At 52.9% G+C, this 20,558-nt stretch overlaps 2 protein-coding genes across 2 annotated transcripts; both read right to left on the bottom strand.

The window, feature by feature from the left end:
* Positions 1–15,536: 15,536 nt before the first annotated feature.
* Positions 15,537–16,046, bottom strand: LOC119289954 (RING-H2 finger protein ATL52-like). The gene has a single exon (XM_037569113.1). It carries the CDS (start codon positions 16,044–16,046, stop codon positions 15,537–15,539), a length of 510 nt encoding a protein of 169 aa, XP_037425010.1.
* Positions 16,047–18,785: 2,739 nt separating this feature from the next.
* LOC119289953 (RING-H2 finger protein ATL39-like) lies at positions 18,786–20,230 on the bottom strand. Its single transcript, XM_037569112.1, has 2 exons — positions 19,881–20,230; positions 18,786–18,948 (listed from the first exon to the last, which is right to left on the bottom strand). The coding sequence occupies exons 1-2, from the start codon at positions 20,228–20,230 to the stop codon at positions 18,786–18,788; spliced, it is 513 nt and encodes a 170-aa protein (XP_037425009.1).
* Positions 20,231–20,558: the final 328 nt, after the last annotated feature.

The following is a 20,558-nucleotide window of genomic DNA, read 5'->3' as shown; positions in this document are numbered from 1 at the left end:
CCTCCCTCTCTGCACATATGTAACATAACACTTGTACCTTGCTTTATATGATAATATACATGCAGTAGGAGCCTTTCCTACTGTCTAACCCCTAAAAAACCTAATATAATTTAGTATTTTTTGAAAAGATGAGAATGATGAGTCATTTTAACGAGAAGATAAAAAATAAGGAAAGGGGCGCTGGAGTATGTTGGTGGGGATTGAATTTTAACTAATAAAAGTTACGGTGGAGATTGTGCAATTTCTTTATGTTTTACATAACAAAGATAACAAAGTGTAAAATTACAGTGGGACATGTGACTATGGGTAAGGGATAGCAGAACTTTTCCCACTAGTGCATACCATCGGGTCGGGTTTGGATATATCCACGGGTACAAGATTATATCCATGCCCTACCCATGAGCAATCGGGTCGGGTCTGGGTGTTGCCCATGGGCACAAAAGCATATCCAAATCCTATCCATTCGGGCCGGATATCCATGGGTATCCATGTCCATGGGTAAAATTGCCATCCTTAGTGGTGGCGCGCTGGACGGCCCGGCCTCGTCCTCCTCGTCGCTGTCGAGGACGATTACACCGTCCTCCTCACGACCGTTGCGCCGGGCCTGAAGCTCCGCATACGCCCGGCGCTACCGGTGTACCTGCTCCCGGACGTAGTCCTCCTTCGCCCACTTGAGGGCGGACTCGTCGGCGGGGGCCGCCATCTCGACGTGCTCCGGTTTCTTCGGGAGTAGCCCCGGCTCCGGCTTCTGCCGGACCAGGCGGAAGGAACCGCGCCGGGAGGGCCGGGCACCCTCGTTGATGACGAGGGTGCCGCTACGGGTGCGGCGCCCGAGCGGCATCTCCTCCTGCTCGGGTTTGCCGGGGCGGAGCGCAGCGGGCGAGCCGGAGCCCGACGACAAGGACGACCCCGGCTCCATGCGCTGTGGCGTCCAGAAGCTACCACGGCGGCGAGAGAAGGACGGCCGCGGCGGGTACTCGAGGCGCGGCATGTTGCCGGTCTCGATGTGGTCGAGGACGGCCTCGAGGGTGTGGCCTGGCGTTGAGGCGGCTGTCGTGGTTCTAAGTCTGACAGTAGAATGGGGGGTAAGTATGGAGAGGCAAGATCCTAGCTTTGGAGTAGTTGTACGGACGAGGGATGTACGACTTCAGGCCCTTCTCGGAGGAAGTAACAGCCCTACGTCTCGGAGCCCGGAGGCAGTCGACTGGATTATGTGTATACGGATTACAAAGGTGCGAACCCTTTACACTGAGGAGGGGGGTGGCTTATATAGTGTTCGCCAGACCCCTCCGGCCCTCAGTAATGCAGGGTTTGAAGTCCATTAAGGCTAGGCGTTACTGGTAACGCCTTACATAAAGTGTCCTAAATGTCATAAAGACTATTTAATTACAGACCTTTGGATGCAGAGTGGCTCTTGATCTCCTGGTGGTCGAGTGAATCTTCATGGTCGAGTCCTTCGAGTCCGTCGAGTGAAGTCTCTCGTGGTCGACTGGAAGGCAGTTTCTTCTGAGGGTGTCCTTGGGAAGGGTACTTAGGACAGGCCTATGACCCTACCCTAGGTACATGACTTCATCATTAGCCCCCGAATGGATCGAGGTTTGAGTGAGGAAGGAGTTGGTAATATTTTCGACCTGCTTTTGTGTTCTGGATGTGTATCATCTTGGACCAATAATCTATTTGTTGATAACAACAACTTTTCTTTCAGTCGCCTTGATCCATCCTTTTCTCTCGTCGAGTGGACTTTTGTACTTAGTAATTTCCGAGCGACGGATCGCAGGAAATCTCTCATCTGACAGATCGATCTGCCGTTGGCGGATTTTGTGGGATCCGAATTTTGGGAAGCGCGCGAAGCGGGGCGGACCGCGGCGCTCGGATGGGATAGGGCATAGACGCTTCGATTTCCGCGCCGCCTTTTTCGCCACGTATCGCGTACGCGCGACTGTTTTGGGATGTGATAGGATTGCCTGGGCCCACTTGTCATCCACTCGGAAGCGGCATTATAAAATGTGCCCAGCGAGGGTTTTTGAAGAGTACCTCTCCACTTCTCCTTCTGTCCTCTCCGCCTCCGCCCACCGCGCCTGCTCTCGCCTCCGCCCAACCTCTCCTTGCACGCTTCACTGGCAACAATGGTGAAGGAGAAGACGGCGGCTCTGGAGCGCGCGAAGAAGGCGACGGCGACGGGGAAGGCGAAAGGGAGGGCGACCAGTCGGGGCGGATCCTCGTCGAGGTCTCGTCTGCCGCCAGGTTGGATCCAAGGGGATTGGATCCGCTCGACCATCACCGAGACGGATCTCAATGAGATGGACAACGAGGGCTTGATCCCTCACGGGGCAGCGAGGCTCCCGGGGAACGAGTGGAAACCGCAGCCGGAGGAGGGTGAGTGCGTTCTCCTGGCTACTCACATAGACCGTGGGTTCTCCCTGCCTCCAAGTGTCTTCTTCCGTGGTTTCTTGAATTTCTTTGGGGCGCAACTCCACCACTTCAATCCAAATTCCATCGCCTACCTTGCTGCTTTCGTATCCATGTGCGAGAACTTCATGGGCTGCCGACCGCACTGGGGTCTGTTCAAGCACATATTCACTTGTCGTTCTTAGACAGTGAAAAAGGCGAGCCCAGATGACGATAAGACCAAGGTTATTCAGATGTGCGGGGGTCTTGGGATTCAGATGAGGAACAAGAGTACATTACCGGCCATGACCCTTCCTGAGTCGGTCAGAGGATGGCAGTCGACTTGGTTCTACTGCCGAGACGAGCCGACGCCGGGGCAGTCGACCGGTCTCCCTCCGTTTTCCATGGACAGAATGAACAAGCCCTCTTCTCTGAAGGTGATCCCTGAGGAGAAGGCCGAGGTAAAAATGTTGATGGAGCGTGTAGTCCAGCTTGTTCGAGAAGGAGTGACGGGTATGGACCTTCTGGAGGTCTTCCTTAGGCGGCGCATCCAGCCACTTCAGTATCGAGGCCATTGTATGTGGCTGTACTGTTGAACTGAGGATGAAACTCGGGTCCATCCAGAAGCAGTCGACGACGCCACGCTGGAGAGGTGGATGGCCGCGGTCACAGGGAATAAAGACAATCCTCGAGGAGCCAGGAGGATTCCGCCACTCGACCATTCTAGCACTCCAGACAAGGTGTGCCCACTTTATCCCCAATTGTAATCTTGCCATACTTATTCTGCTTTCGCTGCAAATTGGTCGATTGATCTTTATGTTGCTGTCTGTCAGGCCTTCACCGAACTATACTCGATGCCCAATGGAGCACAGGCGCCGACTGAAGAGGAGGAAGGAAGTGGGGGCGAAAGCCAGGAGGAGTGGGACTCGGACACTGCTGACGATGATGATGATGACGACTCTGATGGGGAGGAAGAAGAGGAAGAGGAGGAGGAAGTTGCACCGCCTCGCACGGAAAGGCGGTCGAAGCTCGTCCATGACCCTGCGGCTGAACGTGGCAAGGGGGTCGTGACTGCTGCACAGTCGACTAAACGCCCTCGGACCACTTCTCCGGCGCCGACTGAGAAGGCTCCGAAGCAATCCAGGGTGGCGCCGCCGAAGCCGGCTAAGGCCTTGCCGAAGATGAGGATGGAAATCCCCACTATCTTAGGGTAACGATGTTTACTTGAGTTTTTCTGTTCCTCATGACTTTACTCTTGGCTGACTCATGAGTCACTCGACTGACTTCTGGAACTACAGAGCTGCTACTTCTGATACCTCGGCCAAGGCTGACGACTACGAGATGGAAGACGCCGCCACTTCGAGACCCGGTATGAATTTCATAATCTTGTCTTCAGTCGATTGGCTCTTTGCTTCTGATTTTGATTCTTGTCTGTAGCTTCGTCCAATGTCGTTATTACCCTTCCTGGCGATGATGATGAAGAACCACCGAGGCCAAGGAGGAACAGGAAAGCGTCTGCTGGCAAGGTGACTCAGGATGTGCCAGCCTCCGAGACACTGGTCGTGGAGGGAGAGAACACCACTCGGCCCACCGTATCTTTTGCGGTGCCGTTGTCGAGTGCTCGCCCCACGTCGTCGAGTGCTGCACAGCCTTCACTTTTCTCGACCCATTATGTCCCAGAGGACCAAGCCAGTGCTGCGAAGGAAGCAATACGCCAGGCTGGAGTCATAATGGAGCAGGTGAAGGCCATCCGAGAAGCCAGCCAGGAGGCCTATGACGCCAGTTCTGCTCTCCAGAGCAATGTCCAAGTAAGTCGACTGTTGCCTGTTCTTGTCAGGATATGCTACCTGAAACTGCTTGCTCTGTTAGGATATGCTACTGAAACTGCTTCTTATTGAAGATTTCCATTATCTGTACACCCACTGGGTGTGTCAATTGAGTTTTTTGTGGGGGCACGCTGAGTGCACCCACTGGGTGTAGTCCCCGAGACTATGGTGGACTACGTGCAGTCGACTATAGTCTTTATGTTTTGAACTTCTTCACTCGACTTGGTCGGACCAAGTCGATTGGAACCGAAAACCGAGTTTTTTTTGTGGGGGCACACTGAGTGCACCCACTGGGTGTAGTCCCCGAGACTATGGTGGACTGCGTGCAGTCGACTATAGTCTTTTTTTTGATGCGGCTGGCCGCTGATCCTTAGCCATGACTTTAGGATCATCTTTTTGGTCGACTGATCGAACACAATTGGTAAAACCAGTGGGGGCACGCTGAGTGCACCCACTGGGTGTAGTCCCCGAGACTACTATCGAATGTTTTGGTTCAGCTGTAGTCTTAGAGATATTACGGATTTTTCTGCAGTCACTCGGAAGTGATCTATCCTTGATATCTTTTGTCGACTGACTTTTTGCAGAGGTCTTGCGAGCTCGTCGCTCGTTACACTGAATTAAAGGAAAAACAGATCCAGCTCGACCTTGACTTGAAGCTTGCCCTGGAAAACTTGAAAAAAGCGACGGACGAAGCGAAAGGTATGGCTGGTGAGGACTTGACGATTGTCTTTACCCTTCTGTCTATTCTCTATTCTGCTCTCATGATTACTTTGCAGACAAACTGGAGGAGGCTCTGAAGAAGAAAGACCTTGAGTTGGCAGAAATGCATAAAACAGCTTTAGCAAAGACCAAGCTCGCAGACGAGAAGTTGGCTTCGGTCACCAAACTTGAAGAAGAAAACACCAATCTGAAAGCTGCTCTTGATGCTGCCAACCAAGAGGTTAGTCGACTGAAAAAGGACAAGATTGCCCTGAATGACAAGGCCAGTGAGTTGGTGGGGAAGAAGAACGATCTGGAGGCTTATCTGGGTAGACTCGCCAAGAAGCTTTTCCTCATGCTCGAAGGTAAACTTTTGCACCAAACGGGTATTCTAACTGTGATCTTTCCATTCGACCATTGTCTTGACTCGGTGGTTGTGCTTGCAGAATTTTGCCGAAACTTTGAAGAGGAGACTAGTCGACTGGAGCCTAACCTGGATCCCATCAACTCTCCGGTGAATGATGAAGTCGCCATGAACGTGCTCCGACTCGAATCTCGTGTTGCCGCCGTCGTTGACTATCTCGCAAGGCTGAAGGTCGCCACTTCCCGCATCGACGATACGCTCTGGCCCGAAGAGACGCTCCAGAATGACCTCGAGTCTCTAATGACTCGACTGAACACAGTCCCTGGTCGAGTGCAAGAGTGTAAGAAGTCTTCTGCCAGGTGCGGTGCAGATGTCGCTCTGTGTCTGGCCCGAGTCCATTGCAAGGATGCACGAGAGGATAAGTTGGCAGCTCTTCGGGTGGCTAACACCAAGAAGCACGATTTCCGGTCCTTCATGGAGACCTTCATCGCTGCTGCCACTCGGATTGCTGTTGGAATCGACCTCGACGAGTTCGTTGCACCTTCCAGCCCTCCACAGGAGGGGTAAAAAACTTCTTGAGCTTGATACTTTAAATTTGCCTCGGTATGCCGAGTGATTTTGTAACCGACAAACCTTAACAGGCTTAGCGCCTGAGCACTTTCGGTTCCGTTAGGTTTTTATCCGAACTTGGATTCGACGTTTGAATATGCTTGCATTTGGTTTGAGATGTCTTTTGCAGGTTAAAGCGAGGTGCTTATTGCAATCGACTTGTTCCCCAATAAACTTAGGCGAGCCCTGGGCTGCAGCTAAGCCTCCGAGTGGGAGGCCTGCTCTCCACTCGGTAGGATTTTCAAAACTTAGGCGAGCGCTGGGCTGCAGCTAAGCCCCCGAGTGGGAGGTCTGCTCTCCACTCGGTAGGATTTTCAAAACTTAGGCGAGCGCTGGGCTGCAGCTAAGCCCCCGAGTGGGAGGTCTGCTCTCCACTCGGTAGGATTTTCAAAACTTAGGCGAGCGCTGGGCTGCAGCTAAGCCCCCGAGTGGGAGGTTTGCTCTCCACTCGGTAGGATTTTCAAAACTTAGGCGAGCACTGGGCTGCAGCTAAGCCCCCGAGTGAGAGGTTTGCTCTCCACTCGGTAGGATTTTCAAAACTTAGGCGAGCGCTGGGCTGCAGCTAAGCCCCCGAGTGGGAGGTCTGCTCTCCACTCGGTAGGATTTTCGAAACTTAGGCGAGCACTGGGCTGCAGCTAAGCCCCCGAGTGGGAGGTTTGCTCTCCACTCGGTAGGATTTTCAAAACTTAGGCGAGCACTGGGCTGCAGCTAAGCCCCCCGAGTGGGAGGTCTGCTCTCCACTCGGTAGGATTTTCAAAACTTAGGCGAGCACTAGGCTGCAGCTAAGCCCCCGAGTGGGAGGTCCGCTCTCTACTTGGTAGGATTTTTAAGGCGTCTTTCTCATGGACAACACATCGTACTTGTGGCGTAGCTCGGAGGAGAGGGTAGCAGTCGACCTGCACCTCGTCTTCTCTGCAGAGCGCATGTTGTACTTGTGGCGTAGCTCGGAGGGAAGGGTAGCAGACGACCTGCACCTCGTCCTCCTTGCATAGCGCACGTTTGAATTTGAACTTAGGCGAGTGCTTGGACTGCAGCGAAGCCCCCGAGTGGGAGGGCTGGCTCACCACTCGGTAGGACTTTATTAGAACTTAGGCGAGTACTTGGACTGCAGCTAAGCCCCCGAGTGGGAGGACTGGCTCACCACTCGGTAGGATTTTATTAGAACTTAGGCAAGTACTTGGACTGCAGCTAAGCCCCCGAGTGGGAGGACTGGCTCACCACTCGGTAGGATTTTATTAGAACTTAGGCGAGTACTTGGACTGCAGCTAAGCCCCCGAGTGGGAGGACTGGCTCACCACTCGGTAGGATTTTATTAGAACTTATGCGAGTACTTGGATTGCAGCTAAGCCCCCGAGTGGGAGGACTGGCTCACCACTCGGTAGGATTTTATTAGAACTTAGGCGAAACGGATTCGCAGCTAAGCCTCCCGAGTGGGAGGCTGGCTCCCCACTCGGTAAGGATTTTTTTTACAAACTTAGGCAAAACGGATTCGCAGCTAAGCCACCCACTGGGGGGGAAGGAAATTTCAACAAAAAGAAATAACAATCTCTGGGAAAATTATAATATTCTTGTCTTAGATAAACGAACTACAGAAGTACTTTTATTACATCTCAACCGAGTGAGTTTTTAAGTATAAAAGGGGCGGAGCAGTTCCGCATTCCAAGCTCGAGGCTCGTCGATTCGGCGATCAACGTTGTAGAGGTGATATGATCCGTTTTGGAGAACTCTGGTGACGATGAAGGGACCTTCCCAAGTAGGAGCGAGTTTGTGAGGCTTTTGTTGATCCACTCGAAGGACCAAGTCTCCTTCCTGAAAGGTTCGGCTCTTCACATTCCTGGCATGGAATCGTCGTAAGTCTTGCTGGTAAATAGTCGAGCGGATTAGGGCCATCTCCCTCTCCTCTTCCAAGAGGTCGACTGCATCTTGTCGAGCTTGTTCTGCTTCTTCTTCAGAGTAAAGCTCGACTCGCGGCGCATTGTGAAGCAGGTCGCTTGGCAAGACAGCTTCAGCTCCATAGACCAGAAAGAATGGAGTCCTCCCAGTCGACCGATTAGGAGTGGTCCTCAATCCCCAAAGAACTGATGGAAGTTCGTCGACCCAAGCTCCTGCTGCATGCTTGAGATCACGCATCAGCCGTGGTTTCAATCCTTTGAGGATGAGACCATTTGCACGTTCTGCCTAACCATTCGACTGAGGATGAGCAACTGAAGCCTAGTCGACTCGTGTGCCTTGAGAAGCACAGAAAGCTTTGAACTTGTCATTATCAAAGTTTGACCCATTGTCAGTGATGATGCTATGCGGAACTCCATATCTGAATATCAACTCTCTGATGAAACTGATAGCAGTGCATGCATCAAGGTTCTTGATGGGCTTGGCTTCGATCCATTTGGTGAACTTGTCGACTGCGACCAACAAGTGAGTGAAGCCGCTTCTGCCAGTTCTCAGCGGTCCGATCATGTCTAATCCCCAAACAGCAAAGGGCCAGACGAGTGGAATGGTCTTCAAGGCCGAAGCGGGCTTGTGCGACATGTTGGAATAAAACTGACACCCTTCACACTTGTCGACTATCTCTTTTGCCATTTCATTTGCTTTTGGCCAGTAAAACCCTGCTCGGTATGCTTTAGCCACTATGGTCCGAGAGGACGCATGATGACCACAGGTCCCCGAGTGGATATCCTCAAGAATTATCAGACCTTCTTCTGGCGTGATGCACTCCTGACCGACTCCAGTCGCGCTTTCTCTGTACAACAGCCCCTTGATTACTGTAAAGGCTTTGGATCGACGGACGATCTGTCGAGCCTCTTCTTCATCCTCTGGAAGCTCTTTCCTCAGAATATACGCGATGTACGGCACTGTCCAGTCGGGAGTGATAGCCATGACTTCCATAATCAGGTCGACTACGGCTGGGATCTCTACTTCAGTCGGATCATTGGCACTCTTCGGCTGCGGGGGTTCTTCTGTGAAAGGATCCTCCTGCACTGATGGTGCGCGGATGTGCTCCAAAACCACACCGCTGGGAATGGCTTCCCTTTTGGATCCTATTTTTGCCAAATCATCCGCAGCTTGATTTTTCAGTCGGGGCACATGATGGAGCTCTAACCCCTCGAATTTCTTCTCTAACTTTCTTACTGCATTGCAGTAACCTGTCATGGCTGGGCTTCTGACGTCCCACTCCTTCATCACTTGATTAACCACCAGATCCGAGTCGCCTTGGACCATAAGGCGACGGACGCCGAGTGAAATGGCCATACGCAACCCATACAGGAGGGCTTCATATTCTGCTTCGTTGTTGGATGAATCAAAGTGAATCTGGAGAACATAGTTGAGCTTATCTCCTCGGGGGAAATCAATACCACCCCCGCACCAGAACCATTCAACATCTTGGAACCATCGAAGAACATAGTCCAGTGCTCCGAGTGGACCTGAGTCGGAAGCTGCTGTTCAGTCCACTCGGCGAGGAAGTCTGCTATTGCTTGGGACTTGATAGCTTTCTTTGCCTCAAATTTGATATCAAGGGGAATAAGTTCAATCGCCCACTTGTCCAGTCGACCAGTTGCATCCCTGTTATGAAGAATCTCTGACAATGGGGCATCGCTGACAACTGTAATGGAATGATCAGAGAAATAATGAGCAACTTTCTTCGTGGTCATGTAAATCCCAGAAACAAGCTTCTGATAGTGAGGGTATCTTTGCTTTGATGGAGTCAAAACTTCAGACAGATAGTACACTGGGCGCTGAACTTTGAAGGCTTTCCCTTCTTCTTCCCGCTCGACCGTAAGTACAGTACTGACGACTTGTCCTGTGGCTGCAATATAAAGCAACAGAGGCTCTTTGCTGATTGGAGCAGCAGGCACCGGCTGGGTGGAGAGCAGAGCTTTTAGCTCGGCAAATGCTGCATTAGCTTCTGGAGTCCACTCGAACTTGTCTGCCTTCTTCATCAGTCGGTAAAGAGGTAATGCCTTTTCACCGAGTCGAGAGATGAATCGACTTAATACGGCCAAGCATCCAGTAAGCTTCTGGACATCGTGCACTCGCACGGGGCGTTTCATTCGGAGTATAGTTCTGATTTTTTCCGGGTTAGCGTCGATTCCTCGTTCGGAAACGAGGAAACCGAGTAACTTACCACCAGGAACTCCGAATGTGCACTTTGACGGATTGAGCTTGATATCATACCTCCTGAGGTTGGCAAATGTCTCAGCGAGGTCAGTCAACAGGTCGGAACCCTTTCGCGACTTGACCACGATATCATCCATGTATGCTTCCACATTCCGACTGATTTGAGTGAGTAAACACTTCTGAATCATTCTCATGAAGGTGGCTCCGACATTCTTGAGGTCGAATGGCATGGTGACATAGAAGAAGCACCCGAACGAAGTGATAAAAGCTGTTTTGATCTCATCGGGTCCATACAGACGGATCTGATGGTATCCGGAATAGGCGTCTAAAAAAGACAATCTCTCACACCCCGCGGTCGAGTCGACAATCTCGTCGATGCGAGGGAGAGGAAAATGATCCTTCGGGCAGGCCCGATTGATATGTTTAAAATCAATGCACATGCGAAGCGACTTGTCCTTCTTGGGGACCATGACGACATTGGCGAGCCACTCAGAGTGATAGATCTCTCGGATGAACTCAGCCGCTAAGAGCCGAGCCACCTCCTCGCCAATGGCCTTTCTCTTCTGGACAGCGGACCGCCAAAGATGTTCCTTAACTGGTTTGAATTTTGGGTTGACTCGTAGGCGGTGCTCAGCCAGCCCCCTGGGAACACCCGGCATGTCAGCAGGCTTCCATGCAAAGATGTCCCAGTTCTCACGGAGGAACTGGATGAGCGCTTCTTCCTATTTGGGGTCGAGTGTTGTGGAGATGTTGGTCGGAGCCGCATTGGGATCAGTCGGGTGGATGTGAACCTGCTTTGTCTCACCGAACGACTGAAACGCTGAATTTGTGGCGGGCTTCTTGGCTCGCAACAGATCACTCGGGTCCGTTGTTTTTTGGTACTCTCGTAACTCTACCTCTGCCATCTGAGCGTCGGCGATTTTGGAGCCCTTCTGGAAGCACTCCTCTGCTTTCTTCCGATTACCTGGGACAGTGATCACACCTCTGGGACTGGGCATCTTCAGTTTGAGGTACACGTAACATGGTCGAGCCATGAATCGTGCGTAAGCTGGTCTCCCCAGAATACCGTGGTAAGCGCTCTGAAAATCCACAACTTCAAATGTCAGTTTCTCCTTGCGGAAATGCTTCGAGTCACCGAACACCACGTCCAGGGCAATTTGGCCGAGTGATTCAGCCTTCTTTCCCGGTATGACTCCATGAAAACTCATGTTGCTGGCGCTCAGTCAGGACATCGGAATGCCCATCCCTTTCAGCGTCTCCGCATATAATATGTTCAGTCCACTACCGCCATCCATTAGCACCTTTGTCAGTCGAGTGCCTTCGACGACCGGGTCGACCACCAAAGCTTGCCTCCCAGGGGTGGCTATATGAGTCGGGTGATCAGACTGGTCGAATGTGATGGGAGTTTGGGACCACTTCAGATAACTGGGCGTCGCCGGGGCGACCATGTTCACCTCACGGTTGATAACCTTCAGTCGACTTTTGCTTTCTACATCAGCAAAAATCATCAGAGTGGAGTTAACATGAGGATATCCTTCCTCACTGTCTTCCTTGTCTTCGGCTTTGTCCGACTCCTTTTCTTTGTCCTTGGGTTGTTTACCTTGGAACTGCTGGATCAGGAGCCGGCACTGGCGAGTGGTATGCTTCGGATAGATGAAATTACCCTCTTCGTCTTTCTTTGTGTGGATGTGACATGGCAGATCCATCACGTCATTACCTTCTTTATCCTTCACCTTCTTGGGGTTCCAGGATCCTTTGGGTTTTCCTTTGAATTTGCCCTGAGTCACGGCCAGAGCTTCTCCAGGAGCCGCTGGCTCGGCCTTCCGCTTCTGCTTCCGACTGGAGTTTCCTGTCTCCGACTGACTTGGCTTGTATTTGCCGCTCCGGAGTCGGTCCTCTTCTTCGCCGTTGGCGTACTTGGTAGCAATGTCCATCATCCGACTCAGGGTCATATCTCCGGTCCTACCAAATTTCAAACTCAATTGTCTGTTCTTAACACCATACTTGAAGGCGCAGACTGCCTGATGATCAGACACGTTCTCCACGGTATGATGCAAAGTGATCCATCTCTGAATATAATCTCTTAAGGTCTCATTCCGCTTCTGCACACAAACTTGCAGCTCTGTCAATCCAGCTGGTCGCTTGCAAGTTCCCTCGAATGTCCTGACGAACACTCGGGAAAGATCTTCCCAAGTGTAAATGCTGCTAGGAGCTAACTGATTCAACCACGCCCTGGCCGAACCTTCCAACATGAGTGGTAAATGCTTCATAGCCACTTCATCATTTCCGCCACCAATCTGCACCGCCACTCGGTAGTCTTCAAGCCAAGTTTCAGGCTTAGACTCACCGGTGAACTTGCTGACTCCAGTCACCAGTCTGAAGTTGGGGGGAATCACCGCGGCTCTGATAGCCCTGCTGAAACATTCCGGACCTGAAACATGCGCTCGGCTACTAGTGGGCGCATCTCTGTCGTGGCCACCTCGATGAGCTATGTTCCGATCGACCAAGCCTTGCACGATGATGGATCGCGCGTCAAAGCCTGGTTCCCTGGGGTCGACCGGAGCTCTTCGGCCCACACTGAACTGACGCCTGTCATCCTGCTGCCGATGAGCGTAGGACCCACCTCTTGGGGGAGGAGTGGGCACTCGACGCCTATCATCGCGATCGTATCGGTCACCATACTGATCCCGTCGACTCTCGCGTCCCTCACGCCGCGGAGGCTATCTAGGGCTGTGAGCCGACTGAACCGAATTCGCAGCGACAGATTGAATATGAATCCTGTTGCGTGACTGCGACACGGCTGAATTCTGATCTCCTGCTGCTCGGAGCAAATCTCTAATCTGCATCAAGCCTCTGCCAGCCTCCGACTGAGAGGGCTGAATCACTCTGCTATACGAGCTGCAGCCGCTAAATTCTGAATCGGGGTTCAGTATACCTGAGTCGGCGGCGAGAAGAGTTGACGTCGACTGGAGTCGGGTACTCGTTGCCTCGCGCGCTCGTCGAGTGCTCGCTGGAGGTTCTCCAGACAAGTGCGTTCAGCCAAGTTGGCCAAACGTGCCTCCTCCAAGGCGCGAGCCTCGGGGGTTTCTCCTGCGATAGGAGTGTGCAGGGCATCCATGTTCCTGCGGCGGAGTTCTTCCCTTTGCACGGAATTAAGTGGCTCGGGTTGATATTCCTCATGAGCTTGAGCGGGGTCGCCTCCACCGTTCACACCGTCGTCGCGGGGGAAGCCGGGAGGGCTACGAGGTCCGTTGACCATTAAGACCTCCGCTGCCGGATCGCTGCTGTCGCACTCGGATGCGGTCTCTACGGAGCCAGTCGACAGATCGAACAGGCCGTAGAGAGACTCGTCGGGCTCGATTGTCGTGCCTTGGGTGGTGGCCGACTGGCGAGCCACCGCGTGTCTCACCCACCGCTGGAGCCTCGACCAACCAGAGCACTTGCGCTGGCGGGAGACAGGGAGGGAGGACGACAAAGGAGTCGACCGATAAGGAGTCGACGGTTGCCGCAGCAAAACGCCGCGGACACACGCCCGAAAATGCGTCGCGCCGCGGACGTGGAGCGCGTCGATGTCGAGCGGAGCCTCCTGGAGCCAAGCGGAGTCGTCGGCGATGAAGGCGAGCGCGCCGAGACGGATCTCGCGGCCCTCGACCAAAACTCCACCAGGAACCATGATGAAGGCAATCGGAACAATCGCAACTTCTCCAAAAATCGCTAAGACACCTGCCCCAAGGTGGGCGCCAACTATCGTGGTTCTAAGTCTGACAGTGGAATGGGGGGTAAGTATGGAGAGGCAAGATCCTAGCTTTGGAGTAGTTGTACGGACGAGGGATGTACGAGTTCAGGCCCTTCTCGGAGGAAGTAACAGCCCTACGTCTCGGAGCCCGGAGGCGGTCGACTGGATTATGTGTATACGGATTACAAAGGTGCGAACCCTTTACACTGAGGAGGGGGGTGGCTTATATAGTGTTCGCCAGACCCCTCCGGCCCTCAGTAATGCAGGGTTTGAAGTCCATTCAGGCTAGGCGTTACTGGTAACGCCTTACATAAAGTGTCCTAAATGCCATAAAGACTATTTAATTACAGACCGTTTGGATGCAGAGTGGCTCTTGATCTTCTGGTGGTCGAGTGAATCTTCATGGTCGAGTCCTTCGAGTCCGTCGAGTGAAGTCTCTCGTGGTCGACTGGAAGGCAGTTTCTTCTCGGGGTGTCCTTGGGAAGGGTACTTAGGACAGGCCTATGACCCTACCCTAGGTACATGACTTCATCAGCGGCCCCGCGGGATGACGCCATTGGTGGAGGCGATCTGCTCCTCGCGGCGGCGCTGGAAGTACATGGTCCAGAGGCCGTGGCTGTCGGCGGCATAGCGCTGCTCGTTCCGCTGTTCCTCCGTCAAGGACGAGCGGATGTTGGCGATCTCGGCCCGCCGCGCAGCCCCTTTGGGCACCGCGACGTCACCGGCGCTCAGCCTCCACGTCCCCGGCACCCGCATGTCCGGGGGCGCCGGGTACTCGGCCTCGTACAACAGGCACACCTCTGGCTCTTGGAGGTGGCGACGGCCAAAGCGGTTTGCCGCCGCGCCGTCGCCTCGGTACCTCTCGGCCATCTTTCTCGTCGGCGGGAAGAGGGGAGGGTGCTGCTTTCTGCGCCGGAGAGGGGGGAAAATGAGAGTTGTGGCGTCCACGGGCGGGGAGATCGCCTTTTATGGCCGTAGTTGGGCGGCGACGGGCTGCATGCCGGGCGACGCGTGGCTGGACGCGCGTCGCGGCGCGTTCACTGCGCCGCCCGTGAGGCATCAATGGAGGTTGACCGGCACGGCAGCCTTCACATTGATTCCCGCGGGAACCGAGGCGATGAGGGCGACGAAACGGCGTGTCGCTGACTCGGCGGGCCCATCCGCTTTCATGCCCAAAATGCTCGCCCCGGCGCCCCCGGGCGCCCCCAGCACGCCATGTTCGGTCTGGGTCCGCCGGCGCCAGTTTCGGCTCAAACCGGCAAAAAAAGGGGTTCCCGAGGACGCGACTGGATTGATTTTTGGGCGCCGGCACAAAAAAAGCTTGGAAACGGCCAGTTAGGAGCGCGGCTGGAGATGGCCTTAGGCTTGGGGCCGGCCTTGCACGTAGAGATCCTGAAAAGTGTCATTTGGATCGGGCTTAATGGAGGCCAGGCCGTGGCGCGGCCATGAGGACGGTCGAGACATCGAGCGGAGCCGTTTGTCATATTTTATTTATTTCATATTGTATAGAATATATTTTCCTCTATTTTTTGAGCAACATATATTTTTCTTTATAAATTTGGTCAGAATTTGCGAAGGTTTTTTTTCTTGTGAAAATAATATCTAAGCCCACTATGAAACGCAGCCACCAATACAAGCACACTCGACTTCACAAATACTCCTGTACACGCACTATGGCCGGAGCCATGACCACACCACACTACGGCTATTCTCATCGCAAAAAAGAAGGCCATTCTCCGGTCAGTGTCGCTACTCGCTAGTCGATCCATCACTCTGGCTATTCTCCGGTGGGTGTGGTTCAATTCATCCGTTCCAAGGCAGGCGGCGTGCCTGCAACTGCAACCACGCCAGGTGACAGCGCCGCTGTCGCTGCCGGGGCGGTGCCGGTGGTGGCGGCGCGGCACATGGGGCAGGTGGAGTGCGCCCGCAGCCAGGCTTGGACACAGTCGGCGTGGAACAGATGCGCACACTTGGGGAGCCCACGCAGCTTCTCGCCGGCCTCTACCTGCCCGAGGCACACCGCGCAGTCCATGGGCGCGGCCAGCGCGTCGGCCTGCTCGTACACGATGGCCGCGTCGCTCATGCCGGCCTCCTGGTCCTCCGCGCCCGCACCCGCGCTCGCGCCATGCTGACGGCGGCAACGGAGGCGGCGGCGGCAGGCGTAGGAGACGGCGAGGTAGAGGAGGATGGTGAGGATGCCGATGGCGAAGGAGAGCCCCGTGAGCAGCAGCCGCGAGCGGGTGCTGTACCTGGAGCTGTCCGCGACGGCGAGGTCGGCGAACACCCATGATGTGTCCGGCGCGCCCATGCTGAATGGCGTCGGAAGCTGTGGATCTGTGTTTGTTTGTTTACGTCGTGGTGCTGGTGCTGGGGCAAAGTGGCGCCGATGCAGCATATAAGGTGACGGCCGTACGTACGGCATAGTGATGACCAGTGAGCTCCACTCGCGTCGCTCATCACGTGTCTCCCAATCGAGATATTTGTGGGGGACGTGCCTCCCGAGACCTGTGCATGCATCGTATATTTATGCTGTTGCTAAGTGCCTCCCGAGACCAGCCAACCACCGATTCTCGATGGATGGTCGACATGATCACAAAAAAAAAAAGTGTTACTCCTACTTTGATATTATGCTGTTGCTAGAGTATATAGTAGTTACTGTTTGGGCCGACTAGAAATTGTACTGTTGTATATGATCAAGTGTTACTTGATATTTATGCTGTTGCTAGAGTACCTCTCACCTCAATGCAAACACATTTGCTTGTATACTCGCCACTATTACCGACCAGTTGATTGCCCTCAATGCATTCCAACTCCGGCTCCTCCAGATTCGGAATGCAGCGGCGGTGGTCGGCAGGCAGGATGGCCTACCAGTGGCCTGGTTGTGTTTTTCTCATAGTTGCGGGGTTCTTGGTACATTTGTGCAGGGACACCTGTGCTCTCTCGTTTACTGTGGCGTGCGTTCGGCGCCACGCAGTGCAGCTAGGCTAGCTCTCCTGCACGCGGGAGAACAATGGGACCGGCCCCACACAAGTGCTGCAGAGCCTGGCTTTCACGTGGTATTTCCAAACTTTTGAAAGACCAAAATTTTGAGAGCCCAATGTTTCAGAATTGCAAAATCCAAGAGTTCAAAATTTTAAAAGTGACACGGACACGAATAAGCCATGCTACCGCGCCAGCGGTCAGAGTACGCGACGCCTTTGTCAAAAAGTAATTTTTATGTTTTTGCCGTCGAAAGCGCAAGTTCGTTACACTCGAAAGTTCTTTTCCCCACCCATAGTTATCCATGAAATATCACTATCCCAGAAAGCGAATTAATAGACCATTTTTAGGCTTGTCTTAGACTGTTTTGCCCATGAGAGGATTGAAGTGGTAATAAATGTGCATGCATGATGTTGGCCCGTCCATAAAGGGAATTTCAGACTTTCATGTGTGTGACCATTTCTTTTGTTACAGATTGTACCTGCTCGAGACAATGAAAAAAGCAAAAAAAAAAAAGCATCATTTATATAGCTATTTCAAACGTAAGGGTAGGATCGTCTCTCTCAACAAGATGTTCTTTGTGTACTACGTCAAATTTGAGTGATTCTTGGTCATGTATATGAATCTGTGGATAAAATATAAAAGAAATAGAGCTAATATGCGCGGCTTTATTAATGGGTAAGATAAAGATTTGATATTGTAAAGGTAGATACTTTTCTCTATAAACTAGGTCAAAACTTAATTATGAAGGCCTTTTTCTGAGTGCACTATGAAACGGAGCCAGTAATACAAGCACACTCTGACCGCAAAACTACTTTCTTTAACAGAACAAAGTTTGTTGTCGGGGATGGCAATAACACTCGTTTCTGGGAAGATACCTGGCTAGGTGATGCACCACTGGCACTTCAATACCCGGCGCTTTATCGAATTGTGCAGCGACGAGATGCTCTGGTTGCAACGAGTCTGCAATCGGCTCCTCTTAACATCCGATTTAGGCGGGTGCTTGTGGGTGACCGGTGGGAGGATTGGATTCATCTGGTGAGTAGACTGATGGAGGTTCAACTTACTCATCAGCCTGATCAGTTGTGCTGGAAGCTTACTAAATCTGGTGCGTTCACAGTCAAGTCGATGTACATTGATGTCATCAACTCTAGTGTAATTCCTAGTTCCAAACACGTTTGGAAAGTTAAGGTTCCTCTGAAAATCAAAGTGTTTATGTGGTTTTTGCATAAACAAGTCGTTTTAACAAAGGATAACTTGATTAAGCGCAACTGGATAGGATCTACTAGGTGTAGTTTCTGTGATCAGGATGAAACCATTAAGCATCTTTTCTTTGAGTGCCCGATGGCAAGGGTGTTATGGTGCTCGGTTCAGATTGCCTTTAACATTACTCCTCTGAATTCGGTCAGGTCGTTGTTTGGAACGTGGCTGGTTGGTATAGAGGCCGAAACAGCCAAACAAATTCGCGTAGGAGCATGTGCGTTGTTATGGGCAATTTGGAACTGCAGAAATGACTTGGCTTTTAACAGAACAACAACTATTCATTTTTTGCAGGTTCTATTCCGGGCTACGGCGCTAATCCGTACGTGGTCATTACTCACTCCGACGGAGGCCAGGTTACTGGATCTGTCCGGTGGGAGATGGTAGCTCGGGATATCTTCAACCGGTTTGGATGGCGGTCATGTAATAGGATAGGCGCCTAGTTTACCTATCTCTCTATATTTTGCCAGCCGGTTGTGGCTTTTGGGCCTTATTTTCTTTTGCTAGCTCTGTGTGAGCCAGCTTCCTTTTGTTGCAGCAGTTTATACGACATTGTTGAACGACTTATTTATTTATTTATAAATATGGCCGCATGCATCTTTCTGATGCAGAGGCCGGAGAATCCCTTTTCGAAAAAAAACTCTGACCGCAAAACAGTCTCCTACTCCTGTACACGCACTGTGACCGCAGCCATGACCACACCACACTACGGCTATTCTCATCGGAAAAAATAATAATTCTATGGCTATTCTCCGGTCAGCGTCGCTTAGTCGATCCATCACTCTGGCTATTTTCCGGTCAGTGTGGTTCAATTCATCCGTTCCAAGGCAGGCGGCGTGCCTGCAACCACGGCAGGTGGCGGCGCCTCTGCCGCCGCTGTCGCGGCCGGGGTGGTGGCGGCGCGGCACATGGGGCAGGTGGAGTGCGCTTGCAGCGAGGCGTGGACGCAGTCGGCGTGGAAAAGATGCGCGTGTTGGGACAAACCCCGGACCAGCTCACCACTCATCTCCTCTCTCACTCGCTCAGATGAAGGTGGAAGGAGGAGCACACTGGACACAAGTTTTTCCGGCATACAAACGCCCCGCCGCACAAACGGCGCCTCGGCCGCATGAACGGCCTAATTTTTACTGGGCACATACCCGAGCTCGGCACATACCAGCATCCGACAACACACAGTGACTCGGCTTATACCGGCACCACATCCCTCCTAGCTACTCTACACTCTACACAACACCACATCAGGCGTTGGCCTCACGCACGCACGCAAGACTCGCCCATCATAAGTTCATAACCGGCCGCTAACAGCACACGCTCCATGCACTAACCCATGCGCCAACTAACAACCTGCTAGCTACATGCATGGTCATCCTTAGAACGTGCGCAGCCCACAAAAGCCGCATTAGCTAGCCATTCAGGGCATGTACAATGGTTGATAAGATAGTCTTATCTTAAGTTTTGCATGTAATTTAGAGATGACAAAGAAAAATGTCTACAATGGGTCATTTCTTAGTCTTATCTTGAATAACTAGCAATTCCTAAAAATGTGGTGAGACATATTGTGCTAAGAGATCATCTCTTGTCTTATCTTAAATAAGAGAAGACAAGCCTTCTCTTATGAGTTCTCTCTCCTCCACCTCATCATTTATCCTATGTGGCACTCCTAAGATAGCACCATTGTACATGCCCTCATCTAGCATGCAACAAACTCGCTCCGGCCCGCGTGCACTACGCTGGTAGCTTCAACAGATCGCTACAGCCCCTGTGCATGCAGCTCCTTCACGCCACGAATACGAGCACGGACTCACGCCGGCACACACACCCGTGCCCTCCACGGACCAGACCTGGCGCGCCGACGCCGGTCACCACCGCGCGGGCACGGACGTGGCTTATTGCCAACAGCGCGCACTTGGGGAGCCGACGCAGCTTCTCGCCGGCCTCCACCTCCCCGAGGCACACCGCGCAGTCCATGGGCGCCGCCTCCGCGTCGGCCTGCTCGTACACGATCGCCGCGTCGCTCATGCCGGCCTCCTGGTCCACCGCACCAGCACCCGCGCCAGCGCCGCGCTGACGGCGGCAACAGCGATGGCGGCGGCGGCGGCGGCAGGCGTAGGAGATGGCGAGGTAGAGGAGGATGGTGAGGACGGCGATGGCGAAGGAGAGCCCCGTGAGCAGCAGCCGCGAGCGGGTGCTGTACCTGGAGCTGTCCGCGACGGCGAGGTCGGCGAACACCCATGATGTGTCCGGCGCGCCCATGCTGAATGGCGTCGGAAGCTGTGGATCTGTGTTTGTTTGTTTACATCGTGGTGCTGGTGCTGGTGTTGGGGCAAAGTGGCGCCGATGCAGTATTTAAACTGGCGGCCGTACGTAAGGTATAGTGAGTCGCTCGTCACGTGCCTCCCGAGATATTTGTGGTGCACAAGGACACGTGCTCTCTCCCGAGACGTTTGCTGGTGGTGAGACCTGTGCATGCATCGAACTGTACCTATTCTCGATGGATGGTCGACATGATCAAGTGTTACTCCTACACCCAAAAGAAAAAAAAGTGTTACTCCTACTTTGATATTTATGCTGTTTCCCCGCC

Source organism: Triticum dicoccoides, chromosome 4A, assembly GCF_002162155.2.
Source record: "Triticum dicoccoides isolate Atlit2015 ecotype Zavitan chromosome 4A, WEW_v2.0, whole genome shotgun sequence".
NCBI classification, from domain to species: Eukaryota; Viridiplantae; Streptophyta; class Magnoliopsida; order Poales; family Poaceae; genus Triticum; species Triticum dicoccoides.
Note: the sequence above shows the minus strand (reverse complement) of the source record. Positions and strands in the feature narration are given on the sequence as shown.